At 44.0% G+C, this 19,005-nt stretch overlaps 2 protein-coding genes across 6 annotated transcripts in view; one reads left to right on the forward strand and one right to left on the reverse strand.

Moving 5' to 3' along the window:
• Positions 1-46: 46 nt before the first annotated feature.
• znf451 (zinc finger protein 451) lies at positions 47-11,055 on the reverse strand. Of its 5 annotated transcripts, none has more exons than XM_061228200.1 (14): positions 10,981-11,055; positions 9,564-9,630; positions 9,329-9,409; positions 8,283-8,396; positions 7,659-7,770; positions 7,024-7,177; positions 6,803-6,929; positions 6,366-6,525; positions 4,885-5,032; positions 2,769-4,375; positions 1,893-1,970; positions 911-988; positions 549-602; positions 47-257 (listed from the first exon to the last, which is right to left on the reverse strand). In XM_061228200.1, the coding sequence occupies exons 2-14, from the start codon at positions 9,612-9,614 to the stop codon at positions 217-219; spliced, it is 2,805 nt and encodes a 934-aa protein (XP_061084184.1). In that variant the 5' UTR covers positions 9,615-9,630; positions 10,981-11,055; the 3' UTR covers positions 47-216. The 5 variants fall into 5 exon arrangements, with proteins under 5 accessions (XP_061084184.1, XP_061084183.1, XP_061084185.1 ...); XM_061228199.1 differs by having other exon boundaries at positions 10,964-11,034; XM_061228201.1 differs by lacking the exon at positions 10,981-11,055 and adding an exon at positions 10,745-10,957.
• Positions 11,056-14,660: 3,605 nt separating this feature from the next.
• Positions 14,661-19,005, forward strand: part of dst (dystonin) — a 195,410-nt gene continuing 191,065 nt past the window's right edge. Inside the window, exons 1-3 of the mRNA XM_061227477.1 lie at positions 14,661-14,841; positions 15,242-15,276; positions 15,797-15,982. Coding sequence (XP_061083461.1) covers positions 14,661-14,841; positions 15,242-15,276; positions 15,797-15,982 — 402 coding nt within the window. The remainder of the gene's footprint in view (positions 14,842-15,241; positions 15,277-15,796; positions 15,983-19,005) is intronic.

Consider the following 19,005-nt stretch of genomic DNA (forward strand, 5'->3'; position numbering starts at 1 on the left):
TTTGGGGGTCTGAACCTCACAAACATCAATCCGGGACAAAGGGAACTATTATCGCTAATAAACTTTATTAAACCCAAAATACATAACTGCTTTTGCCTGCATATTTTTTATTTACAACCATTTATCAATGATCAGCAGCTCTTTAACATAGTTATTTTTAATCCTTACAAATAAGATCCAAAAGACACTAATTTTAACATCCTCGAAATGTCGCAGTCAGAATTCCAGAAGGCTTCTTTCCAATGCTTCTTTCATCTCTGCAGGAAAGGGGGAATGGAATTATTAAATGAACAAAAATACATCAGGCCTTTTGAAATGCCCACATTTACATGCAATTGTGTGCCAAGGTGTGGCTTAATTCATCTGCAAAGTAAAGCTACCACAAGTTGTCAGAAGGCTGGAATCCCAAGTGCATACAGTACCTGACATACACTGTGATTTACTCAACCTACCCTGAAACCGAGCCCATTGTTGATGCGTGCATGACTGGGATAGATCACCCTATTAGAAACCCATAGAGTGGGGAAATTGAAATGATGAATATCTACCAGAGTTAGAACTTTCAAGGTCCAATTCCACCAAATTCAAGGACTGATATAAAGCTGCAGAATGGGTCATATCACAAGTGTTGTAGACCACAAAAAGCAATTGTGAACCAAATCGAAACCCTATTATTTTGAGCAGAATGTGCGGTCTTATGCAGGATCATTTAAAAAGATTATATAACATGTACATGAAGCCACAATCTCAACAAAATAAAACCCCCAAAACAAGCACCTCACAATATGACTAAAGACTTTAAAGTCCTAGCTTGTATAAAAACACATTTTCCAGTTATTTCAGTATGTTGAAGCCCTTTAGGGTGTTTTTTTAGTAATGAAAGCGCGTTGAGAGAGAGAAGGTAACACACCTCTCTCCATCTCCGCCTGCTGCTCCGCTTCCTGTGTGCTCAGAGCCAAGGCGCGCTTCAGGTCCTCGTCCGACTCTTCTGCAACACCAGAGAGCACAGCGCCGCGCAAATCACCAGGCGAGCGTTCACAACCGCGAAACTAGCTACTGTGAATACGTTGGCGAACGTTAGCCAATGTTAGCCAATGCGGTCTTGAACACACGTCTGGTACCAGGTCAGGTACTGTACCATGTCAATCAAAAACCATTCTGCAGAGGAATGGGGGGGCAGGGGGTTGCCAGTGGAAAGGACACCTGTGGGGGCATATGCTTTAGCATCTGTTGGCGTCTGTCTGCGCATGTGTCTATATATTTTTCTTTCCCCCCATATAGATTAGCGTACTTCTCTTATTTCAAAAGTATATGTTAACAGCTGCTGTGAAATGTGCACAAGAATACACTAGCTGGGACAAAATGTATCCTAAGTGAAAATGTGACCCTGATGGTCGTGAAAGGGTTTTATCTTCTTCACACGGAAAATCAAGATCACAGTTAAAGCAGTGAAATCCTGCCTCTCATCTCACACAAATTTAGGGATCAATTCAGATTTCTTTCCTGGTCTGGTCTGGTCTGGCCTCAACTTGGATCCATTTTCATAATATAATTTAAAAGCGTACTCTCAAGTTCTCTATAACCAATGTAAGGGGGAGTCTGGCTCCTGCATTGGATTAAGTCGAGTGATTAATGTACATTCCTGTGTTACGGTGTCAGGTTTTCCCCACTATTTATCTTACATTGGTTAATTCCAACATTTGTCTCTTTTCACTACCACTCCCTGCACACAACAATCAGTGAAATTTAACCTCTTACACTGTTGTGTAAGTAACCGCATTCTGGGTCAGAGAACATTCTATAAACCAGGAAAATGGCTGCCTCGCCCCTCTTTAAAAAAAAAAAAAAGATAAAAAGGAAGAAGAAAAGCAGTTTTGAAATGGATGACGCACCACTGTCACCCTCCGCCTCCCTCCTGGTTTCCGCTGAGCTCAGTGCAAGAGCGCGTTTCACCTCACCAAACTCCTCAGCTGGAAAAAATCAAGAAGAAAAACACCCTTCATTCAAACAATGGAACTGTATGAAAGCCAAAGGCCATGACCCCTATATCAAATGATTGTCTGGAAATTGGAGACTTCTAACAAACATATTGAGCAACTGGGCACTGTAATCAAAGTCCCCTGTATTATTTTTTTCTGAATTAGTAATAAGTAAATCAGTTTGCTCGTGTTTAAACATGCTCTGTTTTGGCAGCAATGAGTTAGGAACTTGTCCCGCAACAGAGACGTTGCGTGTTCAAATTCCATACATGGCAGTGCCATTGTCCCCTTGGGGAAAATTCTTTGCCCCGTACGTACTCGTGACATCTTCAATAGACACCCATTGTGTGAATAATGGATATTATTATTAAAATGTTAGCTGTGCAGATTAATAATAATGGAGTGACCGTGGAGGCAGTGTGAGGCTAGTGGGGAATGGACAGGATAGTTTCTGGGGCTCCACCTTGGTCATGCAGGTAAACCAGGGGGCAAAATCTTGGCTGATCCAAGGATAGGGGTACCAGACCTAGAGAAGCATGGACTTTACTGATAGGCACTGTTACTTATTAGTAATATGTTTGGCAGGCAAGCTTATCTTGGGTGATTTGTACAGCTGTACAAAGTCTTCTTTTTCATGCAGAGTGGTCACAATGTAGAATAGCTAACTTTAGTGGAAGGATAAGGCAACCTTTGCTGGGCTGAATGGCCTGTTCTCAACCTTATGTTACGTCATTTTCACCCATTATGCGTTCACACAGCAGCGTATTGGCTAAAGCGCACCAAACTTGCCATCAGTTTCCAAGAAGACCTCCTCTGCCTTCAGGACCTTTGGGGTGTCCTGCGGGGTGTCATTTGGGGTGACTCTTGGGGTGTCATTTTGGGTGACCCTTGGGGTATCCTTCAGGGTATCCTTTGAGGTGACCTTAGGGGTAATCTTCAGGCCGTCCTTTGAGGTGACCTTCGGGGTAATCTTCAGGCCGTCCTTTGAGGTGACCTTCGGGGTGATCTTGCCGGCTGGCCCTCCTCCACCCCTCTGGTTCACACAGGGCTCCATGGAGCAGTGCTGAGCGTGGTAGTGGTTGTGGAACCCGGGCACGTCCGGGTAGCTCCCTGGGCAGAACCCACACATCACCAGGAAGGGTTTCCCCTGGGAGCCGTGCTTCAGTCGCACATGCTCCTTCGCCTGGATGTAGTAGTGGGTCTGCAGGTCGCAGAGGGGGCAGACGTAGGTGCACTTGCCCTGGCTGGCCAGCCTCTTCATGCAGGCGGTGAAGGCATCCCTCTGCTCTGCTTTTCCCTTCTCCCCGCCCATGCAGAGGCACCGGAGCTCGGCCGATTGGGCGGGCGTCTGGGCCGAGGGCGTGTCCGCCCGGGGCCCCTCCTCTTCCTCCTCCAGGCGGCAGTAGTCGACGGCGTGGAGGCTGCGGTAGTGTCGCAGGAAGTCCTCCTCGCCGTCCAGCGGCATGCTGTCGCAGAGGCCGCAGAAACGCCGCAGCTCCACGCTCCCCTCGTGCTCCGCGCGGCAGTGCCGCTCCAGCGTCGCCTCCTTGAAGAACCTCTGATCGCAGTGGCTGCAGAGGAACTTGTGGAAGCTGTGGGCGCTCACGTCTCCGCAGTGCGCCCGCACGGAGGCCTCCGAGCCGAACACGTCCTCGCACATCCGGCAGAGCCACCGGCGCCGGCGGCCGCTGCCCGACGGCCTGGCGGCGGGCCCGGGCTCAGACTCGGAGGGGGCGGGCGCGGAGGGGAGAGGCGGCTTTGCGGGCGCCGGAGGCCTGGAGACCGAGGCCGGCTCTTCCTCCGCCGCCTCCTGCTCGCGGTAGAAGGTGTGGCCGGCGTGGGCCTCCCTCACGTGCGACAGGATGTCCTCCTCCCGCGGCATGTCCACCCGGCAGCGCCGGCACCGGAACAGGAAGTTGGAGAGGTGGGCGCCGCCGTGGAAACGGCTCATGTGGAGCCGGGTAATGGAGCCCTCGCCCATCTCCTTCTCGCACACCCCGCACTTGTGGAACACCTGATTGGACGCCAGGAGGTGACTGTGGGCGAGGGGCTCTTCCGGGAAGCTCAGGCCGCACTCGCAGACCCAGGCCGTGGCCCGGTCCGGCCCCCGGCGCCTTTTGGCCGGGGACCCCGCCTCGTGGCCCCTGTCTCGGGGGCCGGCCCGTTTGGCCGCCCGCAGGGTGTCGTGGTGTTGGCTGTAGTGCAGCAGGGCCTCCTGCACCGTCTCGAAGGCCGTGATTTTGTGCTGCGTCTGGCGGGCGTGGTCCGCAGCGTCCTCCTGGCCCAGGAAGGTCTTCTGGCACTGCGCACAGCGCCCGTACGCGCACACCTGCCCCATCACCTCCGGCAGCGACTGGGCCGCCTCCGCCACGGCCCCGCCCTGCCTGCACTGCACGCTGGGAGAGGGGAGACACACACGCACACGCTGCGAAACAGCACCCACTACAGGCAGAGAGAAACTCTGCAGCTTTGATGTTTTTTGTTTTTTTAAGCAGTCCCTTCGACACAGATGGTCAACTGATGCTAAAGAACACATATACATTTAAATTTGGTGTTTTTCAGATGCTCTTATCCTAAGTACATTCACACAGCTTCAGGCAAAATAATCTTACAGCACAAAGCCACATTCCTAAATAGGTGAAAGAGGGAAATTGAGGATGTGGTATGATGAGCAAATGGGTTGGGGATATAATTTTAGATCGAGCATAGCCATGGCGAGTAAACCCAACGCAAAATGTTCAGCATTACACGAGCAGTTTAAATAGCTGTGTTTTTAATCTACAGCAGAAAATGGGCAGTAAGTCTGCTGCCCTGACAGCATTGGGGCGCTTTTTCTACCTCTGAGGAGGCCAGGGCAGGGACCTCCTGTAGGGAAGGGGCAAAACGTAGATGCAGTGGCTCTTACCTGAAGTGCGCCCGCGCGGCCATGTGAGAGTTCAGCGGGCTCCTGCAGGAGGTGCAGCGCACGCAGAAGGGCACCTCCTTGCACAGGGCGATCAGCCGGTTCTTAGCGTAGCATGGCACAGGTATGGGCACGGCGGTCTGGGGCGTTTCTTCAGCCCGACCGCGAGAGAAACACACACAACACAGACCATAAAGGCCGATCCAAGTGCCACTGTACATAAACCTTATACATAGGCTCACACTCATTTCTGCTTCAGACCAACAGGTTCATCGATTTTGCGCCCTCTAGTGGAGATGAGGTAAAATACAATTGTAGGAGGTAATGACAGAACTGAGTCAAACCTCTGCATTTATTAAAGCAGACGCTCACCGCTCAGAGAGACAGGCTGGGGTTTAAAGCACACAGTCATCGCTCAGAGAGACAGGCTGGGGTTTAAAGCACACAGTCATCACTCAGAGAGACAGACTGGGGTTTAAAGCACACAGTCATCGCTCAGAGAGACAGGCTGGGGTTTAAAGCACACAGTCATCGCTCATAGAGACAGACTGGGGTTTAAAGCACACAGTCATCGCTCAGAGAGACAGACTGGGGTTTAAAGCACACAGTCATCGCTCAGAGAGACAGGCTGGGGTTTAAAGCACACAGTCATCGCTCAGAGAGACAGGCTGGGGTTTAAAGCACACAGTCATCGCTCATAGAGACAGACTGGGGTTTAAAGCACACAGTCATCGCTCAGAGAGACAGACTGGGGTTTAAAGCACACAGTCATCGCTCAGAGAGACAGGCTGGGGTTTAAAGCACACAGTCATCGCTCAGAGAGACAGGCTGGGATTTAAAGCACACAGTCATCGCTCAGAGAGACAGGCTGGGGTTTAAAGCAGTCATCGCTCAGAGAGACAGACTGGGCTTTAAAGCACACAGTCATCGCTCAGAGAGACAGACTGGGGTTTAAAGCACACAGTCATCGCTCAGAGAGACAGGCTGGGGTTTAAAGCACACAGTCATCGCTCAGAGAGACAGGCTGGGGTTTAAAGCAGTCATCGCTCAGAGAGACAGACTGGGCTTTAAAGCACACAGTCATCGCTCAGAGAGATAGACTGGGGTTTAAAGCACACAGTCATCGCTCAGAGACAGGCTGGGGTTTAAAGCACACAGTCATCGCTCAGAGAGACAGACACTCACCGCCCAGAGAGACAGACACTCACCGCCCAGAGAGACAGACACTCACCGCCCAGAGAGACAGACAATCACCGCCCAGAGAGACAGACACTCACCGCCCAGAGAGACAGACACTCACCGCTCAGAGAGACAGACACTCACCGCCCAGAGAGACAGACACTCACCACTCAGAGAGACAGACACTCACCGCCCAGAGAGACAGACACTCACCACTCAGAGAGACAGACACTCACCGCCCAGAGAGACAGACACTCACCGCTCAGAGAGACAGACAATCACCGCCCAGAGAGACAGACACTCACCGCTCAGAGAGACAGACTGGTTGAAGTGGTTGTACGCTGCCATGTGCTGCAGGCACTGGTCCATCAGATTGAAGAGCAGGCAGCAGCCTGGGCATGCGAAGCACTGGATGACCTGGAAGGATTGGCTGCTGACGTGGCCCTCAGGACTGGGGGAGGACACCTGAGGGGAGGGGGAGGGGGCATCCTTAAAACAGTGTTCAGAGCATTCTCACATCCTAATAGTTCACATCCACATTCCTAACACGGAACCAAATCACATGACAGGGAGGCCTGGCCAACACAGGAGCCAGTACAAAAACAAAAACACAGAACACATACCAACAACCCACAACTCCTCCAACCTGGCCTATTAGCCACAGCATTGTGTGTCATAAAAATAAAAACATACTTGTTAACCATACATTTGTCTGATAGTCACACATGCGGCAGTTTCTCACCTTTGACTTCAGGTGGTCCTGCCAGGCGCCTTTGGTTTGGAAGTGTTTGCGGCAGGCGACACAGGCGTAGAGCTCGTTGGGGGCCCCTTTCAGCTTGATGGTGGGGTCGCAGGGCGAATGGTCGAACCTGCAGAACAAAACCCGGCCCCTGAATGAGCACCCCGCCACTGCTTCTGCACAGAGCGCTGCACTGCCACAAAATGGCCGACCGGCGCTGTGACCTTTTCAAGTGACCCTCCAGCAGAAGAACGCCTTCGAACACTCGGCCGCAGTTGATGACGGGGCAGGTGTGGGACGAGGGCTGGGGGCGGTCGCTGGGAAAGGGGGCGGACCTTCGGCTCCTGAATCCAGTGTGTACCGACCCTGGTTTCGCCCCTTGCAGAGGGAGGAGTGCACAATGCATCAGTCCTGACACTTTTAACATCTTCCATTTCCTCCATCAATGTGGGAACTTGGTTGCAGTTTGCATTTAGGCTATGATGTAAAACAGGGCTATACGTAAATACAGCCGGGCACACACCGGTTATTGATGTCAGCCCCATATTTGCATATTGTGCATGCCTTGTACATTTAGTCCATGAGCCTAAAGTTTTGACCATCGTGCCCACAATTTGTCATTGCGATTTTTATTTATTTTTTCTTCAAAGCTCTACAGCACGTCCCTAGCATTAAGGCCAGTTTATAGTCCCGCACCAGACTGAGGTCACGCAGTAGATGCAGCACGTTCATGAACGTTCGGCAATTTCAGTTGAGCGACACTCTTTTGCTGGACTATAACCGGGCCTACAGAAAAGGTATGAAAGCAGTGCAGCCATGGCAGCTTTCTATGTGCTGTGCCTGGGCTTTTGTTCATTACCTGGCATTTTTAGCCACATGTTCACAATGTTCTTGGCGTCGCGGCTCTCTCCGCTGCCGGCGTGGAAGGCCAGCTCCTGCCGGCCGTGCGCTTGCTGGGAGATCATCTTCGCCTGGAACCAACCAGGCACCAAGTGTCAGAACAGTGTGGAACGAGCAGTCAGTTACTGCAATTAAACGAGGCGGTGAAAGTGTGAGAAAGGTGTCTAAATCATGACGAGCTGTGGACAGGACTGGAAAGGTAGCGGTAAATGAATTTCACGACGAGCAACTTGCAGGGAAAAAAACTAAAAGAAAGTCTTCAGCAACATGCCTGGCCCTTTTCTTCAGTAAGTAATAGCAAACAGGGAGTATGATAGCTGGCATTAAGCATGTCCACTCACACAAACCTGCACAGCCCTGATATGTTCCCCAAGCATCATCATATTCGCTTTCATTTCTAAGTGCGAACCGGTCCGTTTTATACACGCTACCAACAAATGAACTGTGCAAGGAGCCGGCTTCATTCTTGGGGCTCACCTATGAAAAATACTGAAGAAGTTTGACACTGATAAATAGAAATACCTTTCCCGGGATGAGATATAACATGAAAAAGAACGGATGCCATGCCACTGGGCGACCCAACCTTAAAAGCTCGGCACTTTTCCTCTCTCTCCTGCTTCTCGACCGCGACTTTGTGAGCCAGCCGGTCGAGCGTCGATGCGACCTTTGCCTTCTGCCTGTTGACCTGGTCTTCAAGCTGCAAGGAACCAAGACCACACTCTGATCCCCAATACACTAGCATCACCAGGCACAAAACTCTATACAGGGACACAAAGTATGGCCTTAGTCACTGTCAAGGTTTACTTATTGTGCTAAGACTCAATAATATAATACCAATAAACCGAATAAACATACAGAATACAGTTCTGCTGTTTTTTGTTTTTTTTCAACCAACTGAAGACCTCAGATGAAACTGGAATTTGCACAGAGGGCAAACAACCGCTGTAATATTGCCAAGATAAATGTTTAGACACTTCCTATAACAACATGGTAGGAACATGCTTTTTACAATTCTGCAGTAGGTTCAATGCCAAAGACATCCAATTGGTGTCAAGGTCCAGTATCCTTTGTTGTCACGACAAGGCAAAGTAAACAACTAGTAAGGGTTGTTCTATACTGCCAATATGGGGCGGCCTGTAGTGTAGTGGTTAAGGTAAATGACTGGGACACGCAAGGTCGGTGGTTCTAATCCCGGTGTAGCCACAATAAGATCCGCACAGCCGTTGGGCCCTTGAGCAAGGCCCTTAACCCTGCATTGCTCCAGGGGAGGATTGTCTCCTGCTTAGTCTAATTAACTGTACGTCGCTCTGGATAAGAGCGTCTGCCAAATGCCAATAATGTAATGTAATGTAATATGGCAAACCTCATTGCACATGAAGGTAATATTTTCAGGTCAAGAGTGAAAACAGTGCTAACATTCCTGAACATTAACTTCAGAAGGCACCTTGTACAAGAGTACAGTTACACATCTGACATTTGAACATTCACCCTTCTGGACAGAGGCCCAGTTGCCGAATCATCATGGCAACACAACGCCTGCGCTGAGTTCACTTTAAATTATCTAACACACTCCACCCCCATTAATCACATAAAATCATGTTCACTCAATCAAGGGCTTCTTGCACTGACCGTCCCATGAAGTTCAGAATCTTCATTCTCCCCATCACTCAATAAGTCAATGTATTCCAATACCGGTCTTTGAGGTCCTTCCTGGAGTAAAATATATTGGCAGGGTATAGGCACAAGGAAAATTTCATAATTATGAAAACAATAGCTTGATATTAGGCTGGTAATGCCACAAATCTGACTATTTAAGTGCATAGATACTTTGTTGTTGCAGTGGCATAATACTCGCCCCACTTACAGAAACAAACTCCACTTCATCCTCCTCCTTCGCAGGTGTGGTGGCCATCATTAACCATCCCTTTTGTCTGTGGAAAGAAGACTTATTCGTAAAAAGCATTGCGCATACATGGGCTACAGCTTTCTGATGCCAGATTACAGTGTACTGTAACAGCGAACTGTTAACACAATTTCTCAAACAAAACTTTTTGCAAGATGATTCAGTATTGTGCAATAGTCTTTGGCATCTTAGATTTTTTATTGGTTTTCTACAATAGTGTGTCAGTAGGAAAGAGCAAATTTGACATTTCCAAACACTGCACATACCTTAATTTTCCAAAACAATTTAATGTTAAGAGAAATTTGCATTGAAGTTTTAATTTCATTAAATATAGTAACAATATACCACGTTTCAGATGAAAACATGATGTCTGGGATTACCTGTATAGCCAGAAGCAAGTGAGACAGCCAAAGAACTGTGGCAAGATCTCCAATAATCTTGCCACAAAGACTAAATTTCTTGTTACTTTCAACTGTTCATTTCATTATTTTTGTAAGCAACCATGCCTTATGGAATTCTTACATGAGCACAGTAGGCATTTGCACAGTAGGCTACGGTATAAGGGCGAATTTAAACTTTTAGATAATAATTTTATATTTATCATTTCAGTCTTTCCACACCGTGGGCTCAATCTAAATTATTTACGTACGGAATTGTGTTGAGTCACAGTGCGACAGTCAGCCGTACTGCGCAAGGAAGCGAGTTCCTCACACGTCCTATTCGGTGCGTGATTAAAACTGACACTAACCGAGGAAATAACCCTCTTTGACATTAGCCAGCGACTACTAGCTGGTAAACAACATGGACGACTCCTTAAAATGCCTGACGTAACTATAAGCAAAATAAAAAGTTAGATTGTCAGCGTAATGGGTTGACAGTAACACAAAAAGCTTTCTGCACAACTGCTCCATTACTGTGTCTTCCACGTCTTTGATGGATTTTGCACAATTGTATTTTTTATAAAGAAAAGTGAAGTTCAGAGTGAACATTATCAGTGCATGCTGGCCGTGGACCACAAACGCAAATGACATGCACATCTAGGAAACAGGCGAGCAAGCGAAGCTAGCACTTCCTAACATTGCTGTGAACACTTGAACTAGCGTACCTCAGGACAATTTTATATTTATATGTGCGTTACTTACAGCTAACTATAGCTGGCTAGGTTAGCCAGCAAGCTCATCAAATAAACGGTCGGTTGGCAACTGTTAAATAAAGTCAAAATAATAGCTATAGAGGGCAGGAAAGCCAGGTTAGGTTAGCATAGCGAAATGAATAGCTGAAGTTCAAAAACGCTGCCTAGTGCATACCATAAACAATGCTAAAATCTATACTGGGGCAAATATTTTATCTGAAAGTCTTACATTGCCCAGCTGCTTACCTCTTCCTCTTCGCGCGAAAGCGCTGCTCTTTGGATGTACGCTGCGTTTACGTCGTTTACGTCATTTGCGTCGAGGTTAGATTGTGATCATCTGCGTCATACGTCACTGATTTGAGTCATATTACTGTTTAAATTTAATGTCAATGCTAATAGCTGCAATGGCAAATGCAGTTGCTGAATTTGGGGAGGAAACCAGAGTACCTGGAGGAAATCCACGTGAACACGGGGAGAACATGCAAACTCCACACAGAGAGGCCCCGGCCGACGGGTATTCGAACCCAGAACCTCCTTGCTGTGAGGCGGCACCATTTATTTATTTATTTATTTATTTATTTATTTATTTATTTATTTATTTATTTATTTATTAATTCACTGTTTGTGACCTACTCCATCTGAATCAGGTCTGGACTGCCTCACCACCCCAATCTCCCTCCTTCTCCATTAACTTTAAATTAGATAATTAAAAATATTATTACATGTATTATTATTATTATTATTATTATTATTATTATTATTATTATTATTATTATTATTATATTGCATGTAGGCTACTCTACTTGAAGGAACGAGCAGCCTACTGCTAATAATATACAGCTTTAGATTATTAGAAATCAATATCACAATGTGAATACACAATTCAGGTCAATACTTGATGGTAAAACTATTGTTGATTTAAGTTCCAGCCAATGATAGCAGCTTAACTTTCTGCACAGTTGTAATGGTGGTGGTATTGGCTATTTGACCAGATACGTTTGCAATCGGCAACTGTTTGTCAAAATGTACCACGGTCGTAACTGACAGCACTGTACGCCCTTCTACTACGTGGCATAGCCTATCTAAGAAGTAGGTTGTGTAAACCCATGCTTAAATACTCTGCTGAGGTTAATTCATAATGCAATGTAAGCTATGTAGTAATTGTATGCATTCCATTTTTCTAAGAGTTTAGGAATATTAATTCAAATTTAAAAGTAGCATTGCAAATTACTATTTCAATCATTTTCTTTTTTAAGAAATTAATTATTAAATTAATTATTCTTTAAAGAATAGCTACACATGTACACTCAGTGAGCACTTTATTAGGTGGACCTGTTTACCAGGTTGTCAATGCAAATATTTAATCAGCCAATAATGTGGCAGCAACTCAATGCATAAAACCATGCAGACATAGTCAAGAGGTTCAGCTGTTTTTCAGACCAAAATGCGATCTAAGACACTTTGACCGTGGAATGATTGTTGGTGCTAGACAGGGTGGTGTGAGTATCTCAGAAATTGCTGATCTCCTGGGATTTTCATGCACAACAGTCTCTAGAGTTTGGAGAGAATGGTGTGAAAAACAAACAAGCAGCAGTTCTGTGGGCAAAAATGCATTGTTAATGAAAGATGTTAGAGGAGAATGGCCAGACTGATTGAAGCTGACAGGAAGCTGACAGTAACACAAAAATACAACAAATAACCACACATTACAACAGTGGTATGTAGAAGAGTATCTCTGAACAGACAATGCGTTAAACCTCTAAGTGGATAGGTTACAGCAGCAGAAGACCAATACATGTATTGAATAAAAATAAGTATAAAAAATAAGTGTAATAAATACACTCAGGGAGCACTTAAGTAGGTATGTAATCATTTTTAAACAATAGTTATTTTTATGCATATTTAAGGCCTATATTTATCATACTTTAAAATATACTAAGTGGGGAGCCTATTTATTTATTTTTATTAAGAATCTTCTCAACATTGTTATTAGAGACCTTGGCACATATTTTTTATAAAAATCAATAGCATTTTGTCATCAAAAAGATAGAGAAAGGACCAAGGTCTAAGAAGCATTGTAGGACTGTAGGGTGAAAGACAGCCTTATCTCCCTATGCTGTCTTGCAGTCTAAACTCTCAGAAGTAAAGATACAGTGGAATTCCATTTTTGCTCTTTCAGGAACACATTTTATGAATGTACCCGGAATTGTACAATAATGTTCTTTGGGTACTCATTTACAAGCAAAAAAGGTACAAATTAATTATTTAAAACCATGGCTAGGGCTACAATCTTATGCACCTATAGGGTACCACCCCAGCAACAAGCACCATTTGAGAGTATTCACTTGTGTTTGAGGATGGTGGTATTATATTGCAGGCAAGATAGGCTCCACATTACTGTATAAGCACATTATCCTCAAAGAAATACACACACCAGATTATGTAAGGGTACTCCAGTTGTTTAAATCAAGAGAAGATTGATCTATGTGGATGGTAAATGATTGATAAATAATTGATAATTATTTTGACATAATGTATGAATGGTAAGTGGCTGACATTCATATAGCACCTTAATCCAAAGCACTGAATGATTGAAGCTTCTCATTCACCCATTCATGCACATTCATACAGTCACACACCAACAGTGATTGGCCATGCAAGGCACTAACCAGCTTGTCAGGAGCATTTTGGGGTTAGGTGTCTTGCTCAGGGACACTTCGACACATGCAGGGCAGGATTCGAACTGGCAACCCTCCGACTGCCAGACGACTGCTCTTACCACCTGAACCATTGTTGCCCATGAATGAACAAATATGTTGCTGAAACCACTGATTACACTGATTACTAACATCTATAATACCAATATAGTCTTATACACATGTGTACGTGTTGTATATTGGGGTTATGAACTTTGCAGGTTTTCAAATCTGGGAGAAATTCTAAATTATGGTGTGATTGCAGTGCTCTTAGCTGCCAATCAAAGAAAAACGTTGACAGAGAAGTGGTTATAGCCTAAGGCACAATGGACAGATGTGATTGGACAGACAAACTAAATCTATGCTGTGTAAAGACAGACTTTTCCTCTAAATCGCACATGATACTTAAAGTGCTGGCTAAAATGGGCTGATTATGTTATCACGTTCATGAGAATTTCTTCAATTAGACTGGACAAAATGGAAGTTACTGTATATTGTATACTGCTATAATCATCTTGCAGGATTGTTATTTGACATGAAAAAGGAAATAAATATTGATGATAAAGTAAATGGTCAGTACATTTACTTGATATTGCATGTTATTTATTTATTTTATAATTGCCTGAATGTTAAAATATTTGCAAATAAGAACAAGATCATTTCATGTTCTTATCCTAGAGAAGGTGGGGCTGTCATCATTTTAAAATATATAGTTCCAAAACACCACGCTTTCCCTTAACTCTCCATGAGCACTGCAGAGCCAGGCCCAAATGGACACCGGCTACCCTGATAGGACAGCTCACATTGAGACGACTGAGTAGGATTAAACGTTTATTTTTAGACTCAGTTGATGTTTGTACATAACGTGAATGATGTTTCATCCCATGTTCTGAGGAGAGTGTAGGGTATTCTACGGGGAACACAGCAAGTTCGGTTTGACACCTTTAATTTTCGGCTGTCCACGTCTGCGGCAGCTATGCTGAGCTCAGATGCAGATACTCTCGCATCCTCCTGCATGTGCTGTAAAAAACGCTGCTTCTGCTATAGTGCTGAGTCATGGATAGTCGTCTTACATTCTTGAAATCGATGCACTTCAAGGGTAGTCTGTAGGTTCTGGCTCCACTGAAACAATTCCCCATGATCGCGCGAACATATGTATTTTTTACATTTAGCGTAAAGCCGTAGCGGTTCTAAGCGCGCAGCAATTGCTGACCTGAATCGTGTTTTAGGATGATTGCTGCTGCGTTTTTGGTCTTGCTGAGACCGTATAGTATTCAGTGTGTACTGTTATTATTGCTGCTATTGCTCGGGACTATCGCTACAATTTTGTTTTTCTGCTGCTGGCACCGTAAGCTTCGTAGCGGGAAGCATCCCATCAAATCTGTGCTTTCTGGGCGTTCAAGGAGTCGTGGTGAGTAAACCTCCATTGACGGCGACGCAACGATCCACCCTCGCAAATCATTTTTTTTCGGGCGTTTTTATATAATGACCCATTTAGAAATTGACTGTATCTCGTGCTATTTATAATGGTCTACTTGTCACACGCAGAAAGTGATTTGACATTACGTATTAAACCAGGACTGCGACAGCCTCGTGGCAACTAACTCTGCTATTAACTAAGGCTGCTGTATTTTGTCTAGCATTTAAATGTAATGTCTTACCTTACACTTTCATATCCAGTCTAAGACAAATTATACATAGTATGTCATAACATCCGTTTGCACGATTTCATATGAAATAGTTTTTTCTCATAGTTGTCTTGCGCACATATAGCCCATAAAGGATGTTAGAACTCTTTTCATTTGTTCCAGAAGCTGGTTTCCGGACGCATCATTTTCGATCAGAGGTAAATATGCTTATTTGTATGTCAAGGTCATGGTAAGTTGTCCGTTCTTTTTAAAGAATTAAAAATAATGGCCAGGACAAAGAAAGTTCTGAGTCTAAATTGAGTGGATGCTGTAGCTACTCTTATGGGCATATGCCACGCAATGTTGCCTTAAAATGCGCATTGCGCATGTGTGGCCAATTCCTAATACGGTTCAGGTGTGCATTCAACTCTTATAAAGATGACATGAATGCAAATAATTTTTACTTTTAAGCTGTATATGTGCAATGAAAACGTATAAGTTTGCTCGTTTGGGTATGTGCTAAATGCTACACGATCTGCCCTACTATTATCAATCCACTTATCTGAATTTGAATTCAAGCCAGTTGCAAGGAAGAGTCTATAGTTTACTAATTCCAGTATTATTCAGTATTAAATCTGTATTTACAGGAATGGGTCAAGCCTTTGGTCTCATTCCTCTTCAGAGTGTGTCACGGCGTCATTCCCCTTGGGGTCCGCCCGATGTGTCATGTTTTGACAGTGTTACCGACATAGCCCTCGACATGCCAGAAGGAGCGCGCGCGTGCGAGTCGCAGAAGAGGCGAAGCCACTAGCAGAAGTTCCCGAGAGTGACCCAGACGTATCCACTGTGAGGAAACGCAAAGTGAAGAAGAGAGTCCAGCCGGAGTTTTATCACTCAGTGCAGGTTACCCCGACACGCAAACCCGTAGGTATTCTCTTGAGTTACTACACTTTTCGCGTTTCTAATTCGACTGGTTCCGAAAAGATCCATTGAAAAGTGAACATTTGATGATGATGACAACGATGATGATGACTACGATTATTATTGGGCTAGGTAGAGTGGTATTAGCAGTCAAATGATATCACAGTGTTTTCTGGAGATTCAAAAACACACTATGAAAATCGTACATCAGATTGAAGGTCTTGGCACACATTATAGAAGTCTCCTTATTTATGAATAATTAATCTATGCTCCAGAAGTGCACCAGAGCTGTGCAATTATATAGTATATAAAAACATTTCTGTTTACAAATATAAAAAAATGCAAGTTGAAAAAATTGAGTTGTTACCAGACACAATGCTTTACCAAGGTCAGCAAAAGAATATGGTTTTGCAGAATTCACAGGATTACATCAAATATACTAGTATACTGTGATTGTACTGTGCTTAATCTGTTTCTGTGAAACCAGCTGAATAAGTGGTTGCACTACTCTTAGCAGCAATCACTACAACCAAAGGCTTCCTATAATTTGAGATCATCTTTTCACATCGATGTGGAAGAATTTTAGCCCACTTTTCTTTGCAGAATTCATGTGATTGGTCAGGCAGTTTGGGGTAACCTAAAGCATACATAGTTGAGCATCATTGTCGAAAGCGTGGTTCAGAAGTTCAGTTATGAGACCTCAGGAGATGACCACACAAGGTCAGTCACATCATTGCTTCTGGGACCACAGCCAGTCCAGCTACACAACCACAGCACAACCAGGCCAGCTAAACAACCACAACACAACTAGGCCAGCTACACAACCACAGCACAACCAAGCCAGCTACACAAACACAACACAACCAGGCCAGCTACACAACCACAGCACAACCAAGCCAGCTACATAACCACAACACAACCAGGCCAGCTACACAACCACAGCACAACCAAGCCAGCTACACAACCACAACACAACCAGGCCAGCTACACAACCACAGCACAACCAAGCCAGCTACACAACCACAACACAACCAGGCCAGCTACACAACCACAGCACAACCAAGCCAGCTACACAACCACAACACAACCAGGCCAGCTACATGACCACAGCTCAGTAGAGAGAGATGTGTGGTGCAGTGGTTAAGGCAGAGTATCTGGCCATATGAGATTCCCTAGAGAGAGCAGGGTTAGATCCCTGCTGAGACTTTCTCTCTGCTCTGGTCCTTTCTCTATCCGTCATACCTTTTCTGCTTTCTGCCTGTCAGAATCTAGCAAAACAATAAAATATTTATTATTTCTTTATTAAAGTTAAAAGTAAAAATAAATGAATGCAGCTTGAAAGAAAACACCAGAATGATCTATGGTATCATAATACCTGACTAATGTTGTTGAGAAGAAACCCATTATTAATATATGCCAAACAAAATGTGATATATGGGAGGAAAATGTCATACAATATTTTCAAGGATGTAATTATCAATATATTTGATATCCAATGTGCAATTCATTTTCCTAAATATGTTGTTTTCTTACGTTGAAAATGCGAGACCACTAAAACAATGGACTTCAGGATTTAAAGACGGTTGCTCCTGTTTTATTCATGAATTGGCATATTCATGGCATGCTTATCTTAATTTGGTTTAGATTTTTGTGTTTTCTTGAAATGAAATATAAAGAATTGTATTTTCTTTAGACCAGCATATCAAAGAGCACATATAAAATTACCTTTTTATAATATGCATATTATTTTCTGTATTCATTTTATCTGGATGTCTAGACTATATTTGGCAAAAATTCTAGTATATGGTTATTTACAGAATGTAGAGTATACTTTAAGTCAATATGTGACAATAAGCAGAACCTAATATTGTAAGTAAATTTTGTTTGAAATATTGCTAACCTAAGTTGTTCTTATTTTAAAAAGCACAGACTAAAAGGGTACAGTAGTTTATATAAAATAGAATGAAAAATAGAACAATCTACATGTTTTGAGAGTTTAAAAAAAGAGAAAATATAATCACAGTTTCTTGTTAAAAAAAAAGAAAAAAAAAGAAAAGTGCTGATTTGGATGCTTGATTCTGTTGACCAGCAGGGTAAATAGTGCCTAGCTGTTGCTATGCAACTGGGGTATGTAAAACAGCACCATTAACACAGCATGTGCATGTGATATGAATGTCAAAAAAATAATGAAATGGTAAGTAGTTTGGCATAGTTACAGAATTTATTCTGTATTACTGAGCCACACATTCTCTTTTTTAAATTAAATAAAATTTTATTTATATTATTTTTTATTATAAAGATAATATTCTCTCTTGAAGGTAATGATGGCAATGTCAGTTCTAAAGCATCATCAAATGTCAGCCTGTCAGAACTACATTTACATCTACATTTTTACATCTAGTCTGATAAGGGAACATCCCTAGTGACAAAATGTCATGTTGTGTTCAAGCTTCTTGGTAAAGTATGGGTACCAGTGCTACAGTCCATAATCAAATATCAAATCAAATATCCTCTTTTTGTCTATCACTCTTTTTGTTCAATGTTCACTGTGTAGAAAAATAGGCCACTTTGACAATACAGCATATTCAAAAAAATAAAATAAATATACACAGACCTCTGGAAATGAAACCTATCTAAAATATCATATTCAAGATCATATAATATTTCAGTAATGTGAGCTGCAGGATAGTTTTTAATAGAACATTACGTCAATCGTGGTAAAATGTCGATTGATTTCTGCCTCTGGCTCTGAAACTCGTTTTCATGATTAAACTTTCGTTACGTTCCCACTGTTGCAGATGTCAGGGATTAGCTCTGCAGTAAATCAAGCCTGCGAGTCGACTGAGAACACACAGGGCGAGATTCAGCAAATGGAGGAAAGAGTAGTGGGTGTTGTCAATGCATCGTATCAAACAGAAAACTGAAGTGATCAATAATGTGTTATTTAGCTGTCATACAGTTGATTAGACTAAGCAGGAAGCAATCCCCCCCGGAGCAATGTGGGGTTAAGGGCCTTGCTCAAGGGC

The sequence above is a fragment of the Conger conger genome, chromosome 18 (assembly GCF_963514075.1).
Source record: "Conger conger chromosome 18, fConCon1.1, whole genome shotgun sequence".
NCBI classification, from domain to species: Eukaryota; Metazoa; Chordata; class Actinopteri; order Anguilliformes; family Congridae; genus Conger; species Conger conger.